At 38.7% G+C, this 20,624-nt stretch overlaps 1 protein-coding gene across 2 annotated transcripts in view; it reads left to right on the top strand.

Annotated features, from left to right (window-relative positions):
• LOC308399467 (leucine-rich repeat-containing G-protein coupled receptor 5-like) overlaps window positions 1-20,624 on the top strand; it is a 52,844-nt gene that overhangs the window by 19,168 nt on the left and 13,052 nt on the right. For both annotated transcript variants that reach the window (XM_080886758.1, XM_080886757.1), the window contains exons 4-10: window positions 101-172; window positions 8,051-8,266; window positions 9,634-9,705; window positions 15,084-15,152; window positions 15,477-15,548; window positions 16,034-16,105; window positions 18,203-18,271. In XM_080886758.1, the coding sequence (XP_080742884.1) occupies window positions 101-172; window positions 8,051-8,266; window positions 9,634-9,705; window positions 15,084-15,152; window positions 15,477-15,548; window positions 16,034-16,105; window positions 18,203-18,271 (642 nt within the window). The remainder of the gene's footprint in view (window positions 1-100; window positions 173-8,050; window positions 8,267-9,633; window positions 9,706-15,083; window positions 15,153-15,476; window positions 15,549-16,033; window positions 16,106-18,202; window positions 18,272-20,624) is intronic.

Genomic DNA, 20,624 nt, shown 5'->3' with positions numbered 1-20,624 from the left:
CGACTCTAGTATTTCCCAAAATGTGGTCCTTGTAAACCATCTTTGTGTTGTTTTGTTGCGTTTAACACTTTTTGTTAAAGTTTTGATTGCGTTTTTACAGGATGCTTCAAAACAACCAGTTGAGATCTGTTCCTGCTGAAGCCTTCAACAACCTGCACAACCTGCAGTCACTGTGAGTCACATTTCACTTTGGTTTTTTTTAGTTTCGTGTATTATATTATGTTAATTCTTACTTTATAAATATACCGTGCCATTTTACTGACCACACATTTTAGCTTTTATTAATACTGTGTATTATTTTAGTTTCTCTTAAATTCCTTTGTGTGCTATAATCATTTGTCTTATGTAAACCTAATTTTGAATCTATGCTTAATATAACTATACCTTTAACCTAACTTTAACCCCAAGTTAAACTACACCCTCTGTCTTTGTGCTATTGATGTATCTTATGGGAACATTTGTTAAAACATGTTTTTAACATATTCCTCAGCACATATGTTTTTATGTGCTGAGGAAGGCAACCTCTGTCCTGTTGTGCTCAGATCATCCTCTCTTTAATGATTTTCAACTGCTTCCATCAGGTCGTCGTTATAAAGTGCCTGCAGTGAAGACAAAGAGACATAGATTGTCTTTTGTACCTACTGCTATTATCATAGTTAATAACACTAAACCATAAGTGTTGTTGCCATTGCACATTGTACTTTTTTGATGAAAAATCTAGGTTGTTTTCTCAGGCTTATATTATATTATATTATATTATATTATATTATTTTGGAGTGTGTATGTGATGTGTTGGTTGTCTGTTTGTTTGTTTGTACGGACATACTGCAAATCAATTTCCCGTTAGGGACAATAAAGTTACCAATAACCAATAATAAGTCCATGCGATATTAAAATGGCTTAATTTTCCTACAAAAAATGAATAATACACATATAGACACACTAATCCAGCGGTCCTCAACCCAAGTCGTTTGGTACCGGGCCGCGAGAGTTGAGTTTTCAGAGTTTTTATCTGTTTTAATTGTTATTTTTTTATCGTTTTTGTTGTTAACCCTTTAAACCCTAACCCATCACGGGTGACGGTTAGCATTTTCAGCAAGGATGGGCAACTCCAGGCCCCGAGGGCCGGTGTCCTGCTGGTTTTAGATCTCACCCTGGGTCAACACACCTGAATCAAATGAGTAGTTCATTACCAGGCCTCTGGGGAACTTCAAGACATGTTGCGGAGGTAATTTAGCCATTTGAATCAGCTGTGTTAGATCAAGGACACATCTAAAACCTGCAGGACATCTGCTCATAAGGCCTGGAGTTGTCTTCCCCTGGTTTAAAGGGTAAATTAGGTCAGGGTTTGAAGGGTTAACTCGGTTTCCCTGGGTCTTTGAATGTGTTATGAAAAGAGATGGGCAGTAACGCGTAACGTGTTACTGTAATCCGATTACTTTTTTCAAGTAATGTAAGGGATTACTATTGCAAAAAAAGGTAATTAGATTACTGTTACTTTCCCGTAAGCACGCCGCGTTACTGCATTACTAAAACTATGATTTTTTTTGCAAGAGTGACAATGACGTAAGCGAGTACGACATTCGTGGAAACAGCTGTGTGCAGATAAACAATGGATCATATATCGAGTGCGGGAGAGAGTATGAGCGTGCAGTGTTTAAAGCGTGGAAGTACTGACCTTACTTTGAGTTTGATTCCGTAAAAAGTGACAAAAACATTAGCGTCCGCTGTTCACTGCGTGGGAAGAAAACTTATTTTTACAGCGAAAAAACCCTTAACTTCCAAGCAAGCACCGAGTGCGCTACGACGGAATGTGAAATTCATAGGCAAACTCGCAGATTCTTCCACTGACTGCTGCGGCACATCTGCACCAGGGTAATCCTCTGCCTGCTATACAGGTGAAAATAGAGCAACAGGACCACTGAGTCTTTGATATTTTCTGCTGTTTTACTTGCATCTATTTGAAAGACTGAGTGTAAACACAAAAAAATATTTTATTTTATGTGCTGGGATGTGCAGAAAATAGGTTTAAATGTTAAACAAATTTCTTCCAGTCAGAGAATGTTGCATATAATTGAATTTTTGCTTGATGCATAAAGTTAAAAGATTAAAACTAATAAAACAAGTTTTAAAAAGGGACCTTTCCATTTGATTACATTTTATATGATGGATTATGCAGTAAAAGTAGAATTGGGCTGAATGATTTCTTTATTACCTATTCAGGTTGTAAATCGTGTTTTTAAAAAGTAACTAAGTAACTAACAATTAATTACTTTTGAAAATAAGTAATCAGTAAAGTAACAGGATTACTTTTTGGGGGAAGTAATCAGTGATTAGTTACTGATAACCTTTTTCAATTAACTTGACCAACACTGGTGATGAATAAATCTTCCTTTTTTTGCTACCAGTACTGGTTTCATTTTGTTGTATTTATCCGCGACAGCTTAAAGGTATAAACCGGTCTGTAGCGCAAAAAAGGGAGCGCTGCACTAATCCCTTCGTTTCATTTTAGTCTTTGGTGGAAAGGAATCTGTCTCACACACACGGCTCAGTATATTAATGTATGTAGTGCAGCGAGTGTGTTCTCTGAGCCTGATAACACACAGTAATTATACTGAAACTGTACCTCTCTCTCGCTCTGTGTGTGTGTGTGTGTGTGTGTGTGTGTATGTGTGTGTGTGTGTGTGTGTGTGTGTGTTCGGGGGGGGGGGGGGGGGGGGGGGAGAGATAAGGGTATAAGAATGGAGACGTCTGAGTCTTTCTTTTGGTCTAAGGTCTCTCTCATTTATCTAATGGACAATTATGTGAAGTCCCATCCTTCTCTTCTCTCTCCATGTGAACAGAGGAACTACTGTTAGGATGAACATACAGTCAGCTCTCTCTTTATATCTACAGATCTTGCATGTTTATGTTGCACAGCCTGCAAAAGAGCTGTGAGTTTTCTGCCTGAACTCAAGACAGCAAAAGTCAGTAAAAGGGAACTGAATGATATTCAGTAACTTTTTAAAATTAATATTAAACTGGTCAATTAGTAAATTAAGACCAGACCCTTAGACATCTCTGTGCCAATATCTCAAATATCCCCACACCCAATCAGTCAATCACTGAGTTTAATCTGAGCATGTAGCATTAGCAGAATTATCATTTATCCTATATGCAACATCTATATCTGAATCAAACTTCCCTGATTCAGAGCACAAATCAACAGGTGTTAAAGGTAAAATGTTCCATATTGGGAAATATTAAAACACTGTCTATCAGATTTTATTCATATTATAAAAAACAGGAAAAGCTATACCAAGTATTTATGTATTATAATATTCAAATAAGTTGTATTTATATAGTGCTAAACACAACAAATGTTGCCTCAGCCCCTAAATTGTTGTGTAAAGAGGAAACCCCAACAATCAGATGACTCAGTTTATGAGCAAGCACTTGGCAACAGTGAGAAGGCAAAACTCCCTTTTAACAGGAAGAAATCTCTTACAGAACAATGCTTAAGAAGGAGCAGCCATCTGCAACCAGCTGGGGTGAGGGGAAGGAAACAGAACAAAAGACACACTGTGAAAGAGAGCCAGAATTTAAAATGAATTAGGTAATGATTAAACAGTGGTGTATAAACTCATGAAGAGTGAAAACAGATGAGTGAAGAAGAAGTGGTCAGTGTCTATTGCAGCGTAACTAAGAGAGGGTTCAGGGTCACCTGATCCAGCTCTACCTAACAACCTCTCTTTGAGCAACACAGTTAAAAATCAAACAGGGTGGTAAGACTGAAAAAAATGTTTTGATGCTGTAACATGTGTATAGAAGTTAATTAACACATAAACAAGACACAAACAAATTAAAATGGACCTTTAAATGCTTCAGTTCAAATAATTAAGCAATTATTTTTGCGTCTTTGCATTGTTTAATACCACTGCCTAACAAATGTTCAGTCACTCACTTATTAAGGCTTATTGTTTTAATTTTCCTGCTTTTTGAGAGCTATGCCTTTGTCCGACTCACAAAATCCACACAATCACATGAGTAATAAGTGTGGTCATTAAAATACCTTCATTTGACCTGAGAGCCGAGAGGCTGGTTGAGTGGTGCTTGAGCAGCCTGCCGATCATTCCTTTGCTGCTGGTCAAACACTTGATTTCTAATGTTCCTCTTGAACAGACAGTGAAGTGAAGCCTTCAGTTTTGCATTTTGAGTCTCTAAACATAGAGCTTTTATTGTGCATCTCAAAAAGTAGATGTTTTCTGTTATTATGTGAATAATTTAATAATAATTTAATCAGTAAAGAGAGTTATTAGTTCTAAAGTGTCTTAATTATGTAACTATAATGCCGCATTAAGTTAAAAATTGCAGAAAGGATGGCTGGGTTTTTTGTACTTTTTATTAAAAATGAGAAATTAGTATGTTATCTGCAGAGCAGGGCCCTATTTCAGGAAGCCGGTTTAGAAAACTCAGAGTGAAAAACGATACTCAGGGTTGAGTAACCCCGAACTGTCCAACTCGGAATATTCGGATTCAGAAAGGCTGATAACAATTAGTTCAGTCAACGCGGAGTTGCTTTAACCCCAAGTTAAAGCACGAGGATACATAAAGTGTCACGGTCTGGCTGGCAGACCGTGGGGATGTGGGGAAAGGAGGACCCAAAACGCAGACTCTGCGATGCAAACAGTGCTCTTTATTCACAGTGAAAAACTGTAAACACAATAACTCCCCGTTGCTCCCTTGAACCCCGTGTGCGTGCTTCCCTCCGACGTCTGTGCTCGTGCTCCCCGCTGTTGTGTTTCCGCACACCCCGTGCGTGCTGCCTTTCTGGACCACTCTTCCTCCTGCAGGGAAACCATAGAGGCAGCCGTCAACACTAACCCTCGGCGGGCATATACGAACAACACAGACATATGCTGACACACTAACTTGGTACGATAACTCAATGATCCCGCGCCGGTGGGAGCTCCAACACTCTCCTAAGTAGCTCCCCCGACGAGCCCTGATCACCAACAGGTGTGGCAGGAACTTCAGGTGTGGCCAGTCCTTCGCAGGGCCACACCTATCAGGCCTGCAGGTGGCTGTGCTCCATCCTCCAGCCACACCCGCAGACATACACACGTATACACCCACACCCTGCCTATACATACGAGTGGGACACAGACTAACACAGCATTGTGGAGAAAGCACACATCACCAAATAATAATAATACTAACAACAATAACAACAGTCAAAACTGGTCACGGACCCCCGAGTCCTCCAGAGCCGGGTCCGTGACATAAAGCCCTGATTAGTGGAGCACAGATTAAGCGAGTCACCATGGAGACGGAGGGAAAGAAGGCGCGGTCAATGTATTTTACAGCACTTGAGGCCGAAATTCTGATGGCAGCATATGCCGATAACATGCAAATTTTGCGGAAAAAAAGTAACACAGCCTCAGCTGCAAAAGAAAGGGAGCATGCATGGCAAAACATAGCCGACAGAGTCAATGCGTGAGTGTTAATTTAAACATTGATCTAGGGATTTCCACCCATTTAACACGTTATTTTATTATATTTTATTTTATTTTATATTTTATACATTTTATTTTGTGATGTGACGTGAGCGCAGGTGCAACCCAACAGGCCCCAAACGTTCCTGGCAGCAAGTAAAAATGAAATATAAAAATATAGTCCAAACAGGTGAGGTGTAATTGTATTATGAGCCATAGTGCTTGGTCTGTTTGTCCGATGTAAATCAATTGCAGTTAGAGGCTACATTAATTTCCCCTCTGTAAGCACTTATTGAAATTATCTGAGCACATTACAAGTACATATTTGCTTACTCTGTATGCTCAAATGTGACCCGTTATAGCCAACAGAAAAAAAAGCGGAGGCCCGAAAAACAGGTGGAGGTCCTCCACCACCACCACTCACAGAGGCTGAGCAGTTGGCTTCCATATTCGTGATAATGTTGGCAGCATCACATATGATCTTCACAGTGCAGAGAACACAAATTAGCATCCATTACTATAATGAAATAATTTGTTAGTTTGAAATGCTACAGGGAGCTATGTACCTGTACATTAATGCTGTGGAAAGACTTCCTGTTCACATAGTCTCCTTCATTTACTGAAGGAGCAATGATTGGAATGTGAGTGCCATCTATACAGCCAATCACGCCTGGGAACCGTGAGAATAAATGTAAAATTTAAGTAGTAGTTCAAGTATCACCACATCATGAATTAAGTTTTGGTCATCCTGATACCTGCAATTTTGTGGCATCCCTCTTTGATAAATCTTGTGGGTCTATGACCGGGGAACACCACAAACGAGTACAGGAGACGTTTCAGTGCAACTGTAACATTCCTGACTGCCCGACAGACGGTAGCCTTGGAAACGTGCTCAGCGTAACCAATATTATACAGAAAGCTCCCGTTTGCAAAAAACCGAAGTGCAATACAAATAATATGTACAGAACTGAGAGCATGTCCGCGATGTGTCACATGAGCAATATTAGGCCTGAGGATGTTATTCAAATAAATTATAGATTGTGCTGAAAAACGGTAACGTTCACACAGAAAATCATCAGGAAATGATAAAATGTCCAAACGCGCTCTAATCACTCTCTCCCGGCGGAGAGCTCTGCGGAGAATTTGGGCTTCAACATCTACTGGCTCTTCAAGGAAGGGACACGCCATGTCTGACACTTCCTACAGTCAGGTTTCTGACAAAGAGGCGGAGAACGTCAGGGTTAGTTGAAGTAAACCTGCTAGGGGGCAGGTTAGCTTCACGGAGTGTGTCGTCATAGTAACTCACTCAGAATTAATCTAAACTCGCTTTGTGAAACCGAAAACCCAGAGTTTTCGTTAACCCAGGGTATACTTACTCAGAGTTTGCACTAAACCGGCTTCCTGAAATAGGGCCCAGAAGTCGAAGGTTCCATCACTAAATTTAGTCTTTGTTTTTGTTTTGTTGTTGTTGTTGTTTTGTTTTGGGGTTTTGTTTTTTTTTACCATTTTTTTTAGTAACTGCACTTTTTTGTACTGTATGTTGTTAGTTTAAAGAAAAAGAAAACTCTTCAATTTAAAAGGCTGTTTATTAATTTTTATGTTTCTACAGTTGAATCAGAAACGTTGCTAGATTTCTAAATACCTCCAAACAGAAAATTTAATTTTGGAGCCAACCCTAAATCTTGTCCCTAATTTATTGATTAAACCAATCTGGGAATCGTCCCAGTCTCTGGGGATAATGGCCAATAGTTTAAGATTTCTGATGTTTCTATCTGATATCTGGAGCTAGCTAGCCATCCTTTCCTATGTGCAAATATTATAGGATCATCGGGTTTTGAAATTACCTCTCGTTTACTGGCAAAGAGCAAAAAACTTTTAGTACCAAAAATCTTACATTCTGCATATTATATACAGTTATGTGTTTGCACCAACCTGACTCATTGGCAATATGTATACAGAATTGCTCAGTGAAACTTTTTTTTCCCCGCCTGTCCCGTTTGGTTCTTTTGCCATCAGAATTATTGTCTAAAGGCAAAGAAAGATGCCCAACAGATTTATTTTACCAAATGGATCATCCCGGCCTTGCTGTATTGGTCTTTTTGATTCACCTTTGCTTTTATTGTTTATTTTATTTTATTTTCACTTGCTACACATGGGACAGACTTGACTGGGGGAAAGAAAAGGGAGAAAGAAAGAGGGAAAGAAAAACAGCAGGCAAGAGGAACGGTGATGAAGGGCAAAAAACAAAAACCAACAAAACAAACAGACAAAAAATACACATATCAATCACCTGGATCAACTGTTGAGAAAGAAAAAAGAGAGAGCAAGCAAAAAAAAAGAGCAATATAATAAACAACATCATCGTGATGATCTATGTGAATATAACAGTAAATATTGAATATTATTGTGCAGCACGTAGGATCGACAGCACACAGTGTGCTTTGAGGTAGGAGCTAAAATGGGTGTAGATTGTGTGTGTGAAACTGTGAAACTTCATAAATGCATTTACATATATATGTACACATAACTGTTTGCTTGAATGTACATTTAAATTCAGTGTGTATATCTCTTCATAGCCGACTGGACGCCAATCATATCTCTAGTGTTCCCGCTGGCTGTTTCTCCGGCCTGCGTTCACTCCGTCACCTCTGGCTGGATGATAACTCTCTGAGGGAGGTCCCAGTGGAGGCGCTGGGCGAGCTCCCTGCCCTGCAGGCCATGACACTTGCCCTCAACCACATCAGCCACATCCCCGACCATGCCTTCAGCAAGCTGGGCCGCCTGGTGGTGCTGTATGTATACACAACTTGGGTTATCCAGAGCAAACAAATAGAGTAGAATAGAGTAGAACACCTTATGTGACACTAGGGTTCCATTGAATAGAATAGAAATAGAATAGAATAGCCTTTATTGTCATTGTACAGAGTACAACGAAATTGGAGTGCCACTCCCTTGGTGCAAGTTTCAATAATAAATATAAATGTAAAATATAAAAAGTACAAAAAAACAATCGTAAGTACTCAAACAATAGTATGTACAATATATACAGGATAGCCTGTACATTCCAACTATCTACAATGGTTGGAATGTTTACAGGACCGTCTTGGAGGACCAGTTAACTAATGGTGTTGGTAGTAGATTTGCTGTTAAACTAGGCTGGTTACCAATGAAAGGAGCTGGCTAAATTTGGTTTATTTATGAGTAAATCCAACAGTGGTTGTCCATAGCAAACATACCATACATTAGATTTAGGTAGATAGTTTATTAGTAGGCTATCTTACTTTGTTATTCTGTTATAATTGAGACATTTTTTAGCATAGATCCAGTAGCTGTAATCTCAGAAACTGATTTCTGAGATTTGTATATAAACATAAAGAATCTGTAGCAAAAGGGAGAAAAAGATTTTTCATGGTCAAATGGATTTCATTTATTTCCTGCTTGTAGTATGATTTTCATTTACCAATCAAGTTTAAGTCAGGCAAACACTCTGTGAGGAGATCAAAAGGAGAATCTCGTTTACCAAAATGATGGTGCGGTATAACCACCGACTACCATCTTACAACAGTTTAGCTTAAATTTGTTTTATCTTTTTAAAAATGTATCTATATATTTTAAAGTTGAAAATTTTGTAAATGAGTTAAATGATAAATAAAAATTCATTCTTTGCCCATATATCTGCTTCAGATTCAGAAAAACAGTTGTGTGTGGTGTAATTTAATTTAAACTCATTTCAAAAAGCTTAACTTAAGTTTACTGACCTTAAAACATCAGGATTTAAATCAGATCTATTCTTCATATGCAGGCTTACAGAAACTCTTTTCCACTTTTTGGGTAGTGTTTTTGTTTTTATCTGTGTGTGTTTTTGTTAGGAGCATTAAGTTCAACCGTGGAAGCGACTGTCCCCGTCCGTCTGTATTAGCTCCTTAATAACATGCAAGCTCTCTGTTTGTGTGATGGCATTCAGCGCGGCAGCATTGAAGTCTGCTGTCATTCCTTTTGTCCAATCGGTTTGAAGCTAATTTGCATGAAATTACCAAAAGAAAAAAACCTTCTTGAGAGACTCCTGGGCCCCTTTGAAAGAACGCACACACACACGCACACACACACAGTCTTTGTCTGCTTCATTAGTCCATCAGTCTCTCGCTCTCTCTCTCCCCAGGCATCTCAACAACAATAGGATCGTTTCCATGGGACCGAACTGCTTCCACGGACTCCACAGTTTGGAGACGCTGTGAGTTTCTGTGTGTGCGCTCGTGTGAGTGCGTGTGAGCAGGAGTTGGAGCAGTCAGGGTTGAGTTGGGGTCAGGGTGAAGGGTTAGGAGATGAGAGAGCCTTAATTTTTACATTTGTAGAGGATCCTTAATGGGATTTATGTTCAAAGAACCTGCACTGATTTGGAGGAATCTTTTTTCTTTCTTTTCAAGAGTTTCATCTTTAGCCTACCTTAGCACAAAGATATAAGGAAACAAAGAGAAAGTACCAGCAAAGCTCCAGAGAAAGCCTTAAAGAGCAATGTTAGCACTGCTCTTTAGCGTACATATTTTATTTTGATGTGGTAAGGCAAGCTATGGTAAGACTGTAAAACTGCCGACAGTTCAGATCTGTGGCTTTGAAGAGAATAAACACCTTGATGATCTTTTTTTGATAAGTTGGAGCCCACATCTAGTTTGAAAATTATGCACTCCATCCCTGCATTTATTTCAGTTTGCAAAGGCATTCAGTGGGCTGGACTGGATTACGCCAAATTCTGACTATCAGGAGAAAGTTTGAGATCCCTGCAGTAAGTAATAAATAAACGTTAAACGAAGAAAAAAAACAATTGATAAATCTGATACATTTATTTTTTTAATGTTGTTTTCTGTCATATATGTATATTCAGGCTCAATGTATATAATGGCACTTTACAGTGGCCCTGTGAGATCAACTGCAATGCAACACCAGCAAATAGAAAAAGGCTGCAAAAACACGTAAAACACAACGTGTTGACGTTTCTTCATGTTTGTTCTTGATTTCTTAAGTTGCAGTCTGTTTGATGAGCCGTCATATTTATTTTGTTCAACTTAGTAAACAATCCAAATTATAGACACCAAGGAGACAGGTCAGTCAGGCTGATGGAAAAAATAAAGAATCTGGAGCTTTCAGATAAACAATAAGATCCACACAATGGAAAAACATCAATTTTCTTTCCTTTATCCAACTCAGGGTCATTGGAGGGCTCAAGAAACTCGAGAGCAAGAATTGATGATGAAGACAAAGATTGAGGGAGAAACTCAATAAAGACCGTGAGCAGGGTGGGAAAAGAACAAAGGAAGGAAGTAAAAACATGAAAGGCTGCTGACTTTCAAAATAAAGGCAGAAATTAACTAATACAGGGAGGAAGACTAAAAATAGGCTGTAAAAACCTCACCTTTATCACAGAAGTTAGACGCTTTTTTTAGATTTATATTCTATTTTGTCATAAACATATTTTTTACAACCAACTTGTCCAAGATCAAAACATCTATTTGTGTCATTTGTAGGTATATTATTAATATACAGTACAGTTTACTGATGGCTAGCAGCATCATGAGCTCCACATACAGCTGATTTTAAAAGATCTAAAAAATGGCGCGTGCTTGAACAGAAACACATGTGGGAATTTTCTGAGAAATGCTCGCTCTTAAAATGATCATCAATCTTATTTTAACCATTTGCAATCCAAGCCAGTACACGCTTTATGGCGAGATACCAGTTGTTTCTGCCGTCACCAGTAAGCATTTTACATGGAAATATTAAATGGAGACAGAGCAGATTAACCTGTGTGTGTGTGTGTTTATGTTGTGTGTGTGCGTATAATCTGAGGAATGTGTGTGTGGATAGAAATGTTTCTGTTTTCTCAGTCAACCAGAGAAGCAGGTTTAAACACACAAACATACACGGACTTCATTTGGAAATACTTCTGTGTGCGCTTAGCTGGCTCTGTGTGTGGCCTGGGCTGTATGCTAATCATAATTACTATTCATGCACACACACATTCATGGGCAGCATGTGTTTGTGTGTGTATGCGTGTTGGGAGGCTGTGTACCTGTATGATGAGCAATAATAAACCAGAGCAGAGACTCGTGTTCATCTGAAGCTACAAACACAGACAGAGAGGGACCAGGAAAACGGATATGAGAGCAGAAAAAAAATTAATGCAACCAAGCTCTGATCAGACCTAAAGGAAAACACATCCGACTTGTGGAAGAACATTCTTTCATGTTTCATGTAGGCCTCCTCCCTTTTGGCCAAATTAAGATTTTCTGGTTCCAGTAAGTGACGGAAACAGTGGTGAACAGAAGACCAAAATCCAGCTCTCAAAACATCTCCACACAAACCTTTGAGACTGTTTGTGGGTAACATGACCCAACCCACAAAAATAAAAACCACCATGCTGACTGACACCTGACAGTCAAGATAATGAGCCATAGCATGTTCTTAATTATTTTCAGTAGAGAAAGTAATATATGTCAATGAAAACCAAGTCTTAAGGGATCAGTTGGGTTTATTTCCACCTGCTGTATTTCCCATTCATTGGGTCTGTCTTTGAACTCTTCAAGTTCACTGGCTAAGGTTTATCACTCTGTGTGCAGAGCTCACCATTCCCACTGTAAAGGTGTTTATCCAAGAGCCAACCATTCCAGTACAGACTATCTAAAAATGATAATATCCAAAGCTTGTGTCGAGCATGGCTGATGTTCCTAATCCAGATTTGATAATGGTCGTCCATCCATCCATCCATCCATTTTTTTCCCATTTATTCATTGGGTTGGAGCTTATCCCAGTTGTCATAGGGCAGCAGATGTCCAAATCTTGAGCTGACTTTCATTAACAAAATTGTCCTAAATTAGAGTTAGCCTTAATGCCTATGATGACTCATAACCTCTCACAGGATTTTTAGCACAGCCTTTAGTCCAAGTTTTGACCGATCATATCCCAGATTAATATTTCCAACGTAATCGTTCTTGCCCCTGATGTTACGCTTCAAAACATTGAGAGTTAACATTACAAATTTGACTCAATATTTCCTGTTTAGAGGATAAATAGATTAGCTTACTAAGTGTAGCAAGCATTAGCAAGGCTGGGGCTAATCATGCTAACTGATGTGCATCTATAACGCTATAAATCAAAGTACAAAGTAATAAAAGAAAACACTTGTTACATGGACATGGAAGACACAATTATTCGGAGGCAGAATTTAAGCTAAAATGATATTTGATTACTATTTACTATTTAATGTAACAAATTATTTGCTTAACTTCAAGGCAAAGGTTTATTAATTTTCCTATCTCTGTAAATACATTCATTACAAAAAACCGAATCATTACATCAAAACTAAAGTAATCTATGAGAGACAGAAACAAGAAGGCTTGATACAAACCCAGCCACAAATCCAAAAATCCTAACCTGATTGTAGATGTCTGAAAAATCTCTCATCCAATCCCAAACGTCCAAGCTCCATCAATAATAACCTTGGAAAACAGAAAGCATACCAGTTATTGTTGTTCCTGATCGTCCCCCGGACACACACATGTACTCACACACTCAGAACCAGACGGAAGCAATTTCAATTTAATGGTATTTTTCACAATGTGGCAGCTTCATTCCACACACAGTGTGTATAATAGCCACCTGCATCCCAGAGATGGATGAGAGAACCTAATTGAAGCCATGTGTGGACTTGAAGAATGCTCTAGTCTCTGCTGGTGATGAAAGAAAAGAGCAAAAGAGGGAGGCACAGTTAAATGTTTCTTTAATAAACTCAAAAGACGGGGAAAAAAAGATTAAGCTAAACATCAAACTTGAAACCCAAACATTTACGTGAAACACTTTTCTAATATAAAGCTGACATTCCCACAGCTTCTTAAAAACTGCTTTTTTGTAATAGAACTAACATAATTCCCAGTGTAGAGCTGGTTTTCTAAATGTGAAGCAGTTACCAGTCTGGAGATGAAATTTCCAGTTTAGATTATTGGTGTGACTTTGGTGCTATTTGCTTCCCAACATTCCTTGTTTAAAGTATATTATTCCCCAAGGGCAGGTGTTTACCATGCTATATTCCCAATCTAAAGGTTATCATTAAGAGTACAGAGTTATATATAAAGTGTATATACTTCTATATACTTTACACTACAGATGGACCAATCCGATATTACGTATCGGTATCTGTCCGATACTGACGTAAATTACTGGATCGGATATTGGAGAGAAATAAAAAAATGTAATCCGATCCATTAAATAACAAAAAAGCACCTCACAAAATAACCGTAGCACGTGGCAGCAGTATGCCTCACGTGATAGAGCGGCTGTGTGTATTTGTAGCCTCGCTACCAATCCGGCATTTCCGAGGAAGTGATCCCAGAGAGAAGTAAAGCAAATGTGTAAGTTCGTCTCTGAATGTTTGTAAACCATTGCCGAGTTAAGCTTAACAACCGATATATGGAACGACTGCCTCTCTCTCCCTCCCTCTCCTGCTGCTACTTCAATCATGAAACTGATCAATGATCAGCTGATCGGCTTTTCTGTCACGAGTCCGTCTCTCTTGCTTGTCTATCGCCCACTTCGCTCCAGAAAGAGGAAACCAGCGGCTGAACAACAGCAGCACCTTTAAGCTTGATAATCTGTTGTTAGAATTGATTTAATATTACTTTGCACACCAGGATCCTTTTCTACATACAGTGGGGCAAAAACGTATTTAGTCAGCCACCGATTGTGCAAGTTCCCCCACTTAAAATGATGACAGAGGTCAGTAATTTGCACCAGAGGTACACTTCAACTGTGAGAGACAGAATGTGAAAAAAAAATCCATGAATCCACATGGTAGGATTTGTAAAGAATTTATTCGTGGTTTTTGCTGGGGGTGGTTTTTGCTGGGAGTTTTAGAACCCTATTAGTTAGGTTGCTTAATATTTCTGCTAAGTACTCTTTAAAATACCAGAATAGGGAGGATGGTGCAGGTTTAAGTTTATTAGATTGATCAGTTTTGCTGAACTATGAAATATTTTGGGTGCAGTGTATTTTTTGCATACAGGTATGACAGAATAGCTTTAGTGTTTTTTTTTTTAACTTGAGTATGAACTTATACAAAAAGCAGCAAGATATTAAAAAAACAGTTTTATTGATTAAAAAACACTATATCGGATACATATCGGTATCAGCAGATATCCAAATTTATGATATCATTATCGGTATCGGACATGAAAAAGTGGTATCGTGCCATCTCTACTTTACACTATACTCTCAATTTGAGATTTATCAATACTAATATGGGATTTATGTTCAAATTGAGAGTCCACAATTCTCAGTACAGAGATTGTATTTCTAGCCTAGACTTTGCCATTGCCAGTATAACTGGTGCTTCCTGCTACTGGTGACAAATCCAATTTTTTTTTTTTTTGAAACAAACATTATTCTAATTTATAAACATTTTATTGTCAGAAATATTACAGACATATTAGTTTTCTTCTTTACTGATGTGAAAGGTAATTAATTCAACAAAGTTCAGCAGAACTTTTTAGCACCTTGGCATTTACACACCAAGGGGCGCTGCAGAAGACGCTACATAAGGAAATCTCTCTTTTTCTTCCTCAGAGATCTGAACTTCAACAGCCTGGTGGAGTTTCCCACAGCCATACGATCACTCAGCCACCTCAAGGAGCTGTGAGTCTCAACCGACTGATTGAAAAAGGCATCTGTTTATCCACAGCAGACATGGCTAGCTCAGGTTCTCCGGTTTAGCAAATTTTAGCATATGAGGCAAGATGTGGACAGCATCTTATGCTTGACTGTTTACATATTTGATGAAAAAGAAAAAAGGACAAAATCAATAAAAAAATTTCCCTGAAAGTTAGTTCAATCAATCACGACTGTCATCAAAATAACGAGAAGGGCGAGGGAAGCTTCCCAGTAATAATGATGAAATGAAGGAAGGAACTTTTATAATAACACATGGTGGAAACTAATTTCCTTTATCTTCCCGTTTAGCGGATTCCATAGCAACAACATCCAGTCTATCCCGGAGCACGCCTTCACTGGGAACCCTTTACTGAACACCATGTAGGTACAACTAATAACAGATTCAACAGATTGCAATATTTTTTACTTCCTGGTTCCAAAATTAATGAGGATAAAATCAATAATCTGCTAAATTCATCTGTTATTTTTTATATCCTTAAGATAGTGACAGTCATGAATGATGATCCTTCTTCTTACTCCGTTGTCACCTTGATAAAAACTTTGCTGATGAGTTTTGTTGAACTAAACATGATGTTTATGCTCGGTGATAATTATTAATGATAATAATTTTTTTTAAAAAGATCATGAAACATGTTTTATTATGTTTTAGGGTGGGGCATGAAGAGCCCCTCGGTTTCTCAGTTCGATCCCCTGTCGTATGAGAAATCAAAAAGCTACAATAGCATGGTGGCTGTCTCCATGTTTATATCCAGCATCTTAAGTAATTTTGCTAACCTCTGTTTAACACTTGTTAGCTTCTCACTGCAGCCTGAGATGAAAAACGTGTTTTTGTGGATGTTTTGCAGATTTTTTTATGACAACCCAATTCACTCTGTCGGACGCTCGGCCTTCCAGAACCTACCAGAGCTTCGCATGCTGTGAGAAACACTCAAATTCAACACACAAATAACACAGCACAGCACTTTTATAGATTTAACTAAACCTGTTAAGTGCTTCAGTATGTTTTGGGACTTTTCTGCCTGACAAACAATAGAATAGAGACATTTTTACTTCTGCCTAATCAAGATCAGAGACATAAATAAGTCTCAAAGCAATGAGTCAGTTAAAACTACTGAATCTTTTCTAAATATTCTTGAATCTGAATTTAGATTGAACTGTAAGGACCTTCACCTTCACACCAGAAACTCCTTCCAGCCATTCAAAGAGGAGGCTGGCATAACATAAACTCCTCGAACTTTATGAGCCGATAATATTCATAAAGGTCCAAATGATCATTTCTAGACAAACAGGCTTAAACTAAAAGTGAAACTGATATCAAGGAGCAATTTTTTAAACATGTCTACATAAATATGGGAACTTTCTTCCATTATTAGAAGTCAATAAAAGGAGCAGGGAATTTTACCCCCCCAAAAAAACAAGAAAACAACAGGTATTTTAGACATCTGTCCAAAACATCTGCAAAACTACATTTATATTGTTACTTATTAGGCAAAAACAAACTGCATTCCAAATTTAAGCCAACACACTGCACTTGAAAGCATAACATTCAACAAATTAAAATATATATTTTTTCTGTTCAGGAATGCAAGTAAAGTATTTAAATATTTAAGCAAGTATTTAAGAATTACCAAGCTTGTTCATACAGGCTGATTAACCGATTACAGAAACATAAAACGTGATTTCAGTAATTACCAATACTGTGCATTTAGGATAGCTATGGCATATCCTTCCATTGGGTGGTGCGCTAATAAATTTATTAATCACTGTACATCTTCTGTTCGATTGATGGATGTTCATTAAACATGAATAAAGTTCCAAATAAGATGAGGCAATAATGCCCATGACCCAAATTTCTGTCTAACAATCTTGTCACAGATATGTATATTATCAGTATTACATCATTTCTGCTCTGGATTTCCGGTCAACACGTTAAGGATGTGAGATAGTTGTTTCTTTTTTATTTCTTTCAACACGGCACCTGAAGACATTTTGCTGGACCCTTCATGCAGCATCACAAGTCCTTAAGTTATCTTTATTTCAGGAAAACAAATTACATTTTTCTGATTTTGTTTTAGGAATATATCATTAGTAAAATCTTTCAAAACCAAGCTGTAAATGCACTCCATTCACGCTCCAAGACCAGTTTCAGTAGTGCCACAGAGATATACTCTGAAGGTAGAGCATGGCAGCAGCTATTACAAAGTTAGCCACCTCTTGTAGGACCATCAAGGATGATCAAAATGCCTGCTGGCCTTTCACAGGCCCTTAGTATGGTAGAGGTATCTTCCATTGCCTCAGAAGTTTCAGCTCTGCATCAAAGCAAAATGGAATGACAACATAAGATGCTGGACCAAAATGTCTTACATCTGGATGTATGGATGGCATAAAGCAGTAGCTGTGGAGTCAAAGAGATGTCCATCTGCCCTTTCCTTCAGCCACTAAAGACAGATTCAGTGGTTTCCAATGAACATATCCATAAACTGAGTTTAAATACCATCCAAAGCAATGGCCGACTGTAGCAGAAGGAGAGCACCAAGACTGAAAGGCAAGGTTTACAAGATGGTAGTGAGACCTGCTGTGATGTTTGGTTTGGAGACGGTGGCACTGGAAAAAAAGACAGGAGGCCAAGCTGGTGGTGACAGAACTATTGAAGTGAAGGAGGACATGCAGAGGGTGGTGTGGCTGAGGAGGATGGGGGGTTTGGGTGAGAGTGGGTTAAGTGATTCCCTGTGGTGACCCCTGAAGGGAGCAGCTGAAAGAAGAAGAAGCAGCACTGATAAACTGAAGTTGAAGCTTCTGTCTTTGAACCTCACAGATCCGCCCCATGACAGATCCAAGTGTTGACAGCTTTAGATGAGAAATATCAAGTAATCGCTGAGCATATATGACATGCAGACTCAACCTCCCTGTTGCCCTTTTGTTCAGTGCAGATGTTAATTACGCAAATAATGAAACGCAGTAAATCATTCTCTGCTTCTCTTAGCTTAAACGCTCTTTCCGTGTCCAACTCTCAGATCTCTGAATGGAGCTGCAGATCTCACTGAGTTTCCAGATCTGACGGGAACCAAAAGCCTGGAGAGCCTGTAAGTGACACGCACACACACACACACACACACACACACACACACACACACACACACACACACACAGGAATGTTTCATATCCGAGTGTGTTTCTGAGAGCTGAACACCCCAAATCACACTGCTGTTATTAATACACAGCAATTATTATTCTATCTGACAGACTGTAACTTTATTTTTCTGCAGCTCGGCGTGAAATTAAAACCCTTCTTTCTTCTTGTTGTGACCCACTTTTCCGTGTCACAATAAACACCTTGGCTGTGTTTATTTTCTTGTCTTTTTCCATTTAAGCTCATTTCTGAAAGCAGTGTGTATTTAACAGTAACCTCACGCTGAACCAGTAGGTGGAAATAAAAAGTCCAACCAAACAAACCGTCCCACATTCTTCCATTTGACCCCCTCCAGTGTTAACCCCCCTCTCCAACATCCTGTTTCATCCTGTGAATCCAAATTCTGCACGTAGCTGCTTTTCTTTAATCAGACTTTTCCATATTGATGATTTATTTTTCATATAATGAGCTTGGACCGCTCACCGTATTACTCATTACTGTACTGGCTTCATTTCAGTCATGTGGATAAGGGAGTCATTCCAACCTTAATGCAACTTCAAAGCACCTCAACACATGGCTGTAAAGTGTAATGCACTGTGGACGCCCCTGGACACATCACAATGTTTCTACATGCTATTTAACAAGCATATACAGTTTATTTTACACAATTTACAATACAATATACCCAAACATGTTGTGTACTAACCTGTTTCCAAAAAAAACAAGACTACAATAAATTGAAAATGGTTCAAAGACAACAATAACTTAATTTCAGATTTAATCACTTTCTTAAAGGCTTTACAGGCCAAAAGAATCTGTGTTTGGCAGATTGTTTTTTTTGTTGTAACAAACTTTCTAGCAATAAATCTTATAGCACTAGGAAGCCTGTTTATTTCCCCTTTTCCTCTGATGTGGAGCCACATTTTCAAGGAAAATGCATCTGTGGGTTGCCCCCATGAAAAACTCAGATCTTCTTTGCCAGTGCCAAACATCTTATTCTGCTACCGACTCTTGTCTGGTGTCGTTTACTGGATTGGATGAGTGAAGTCTGAAGAAACAATTTGTTCATTAAACAAACAGGTAGCATGTGGAAGTACCATGTGCAGCTACGACAGCCTGGCACCTCCTCGTCATGCTTGTCACGAGCTTGGACACGCACTGCTGAGAGATGACATCCCATTCTTCAACTAGCATTTGCCGCAAGTCGGTCAGTGTGGGTGTGTTTGTCACTCTGACAGGAGCAGCACAGCCAGGCTTATCTCACAAGAGTTCAGTGTGGTTGAGGTCAAGACTGCAGGCAGGTCGTTACGTCCTCTCCACTCCCAAATTCTGGATGTGGTCTCTGATAAACTCCGCTCTGTGGGGGCAAATACTGTCATCTTGGAGTATAGAGTTTGGTCCCAGACTGTGGAGATATGGGATTGCTACAAGTTGCAGAACCTTATCTCAATGTCTTTCTGCTTTAAGATTGCCTCCAACACCTGGAGTACAATAAACTCAAAACGAAAGCCAAAAGCAGAATAAGCTGTTTGTCATTGGCAGAGAAGATTTGTCAATTTTTTCATGGGTGCAAACCACATACTCAACTCTGCTGCTCAACCAACAAATTCATTTCCTTACAAGTGTGGCACCATTTAAGGGGAAATAAACAAGTTTTTCAACAGTATAACATTTACTGCCAAGAAGCACTGTCACAATAAAGAAATAATCAACCAAACACAAATTCCCTTACTTCTTGTACCTTATTTAATGTTAAAAATTAAAAAATCTAACAGTTTTCCTATTTATTTTTTTTAAACGTCACGATCAGGCTACTTAAAAAACAAATGCATCCAGATGAAGACCTTGCTTATTTACGCAAGACCATGCCATCCTCCATGATGGTATTGCAGAGGCATTAGTGCCTGTGGGGGGAGTATCTTGTTCATCCGTGACAGCAGCATTGATGTTCAACGGTTTCTACAGACTTTGAAGAAACATATGTCACCACCCAGATTCCCAGCGTTTCTGTACGAGAAAGACGTGCATATTTCAGGATAGCAATACCAAACCACATTCTGCATGTATCCCAGCCCTTTAAAAACATCTGGAACAATATGAAACTAAATATATGACAAAGGCAGTCCAGATCTATGGAGCAGCTAGCTAACTTGCAACAAGCAAGAACTCTTTTTAAAGAAGGTCGAAGGCATCACACTGTGAAATATTCCCTGGCACATTCTTTTTAAACATGTTGCTGATGATAAATTTGTAATATGAATGTAATATCTGTAAGGGGAAAAAACTTAAAAATTCCAAGTTTTAGC

This window comes from Rhamphochromis sp. 'chilingali' (assembly GCF_963969265.1).
Source record: "Rhamphochromis sp. 'chilingali' genome assembly, chromosome: 7".
NCBI lineage: Eukaryota > Metazoa > Chordata > Actinopteri > Cichliformes > Cichlidae > Rhamphochromis > Rhamphochromis sp. 'chilingali'.
This window is presented reverse-complemented; position numbering and strand designations above follow the sequence as displayed.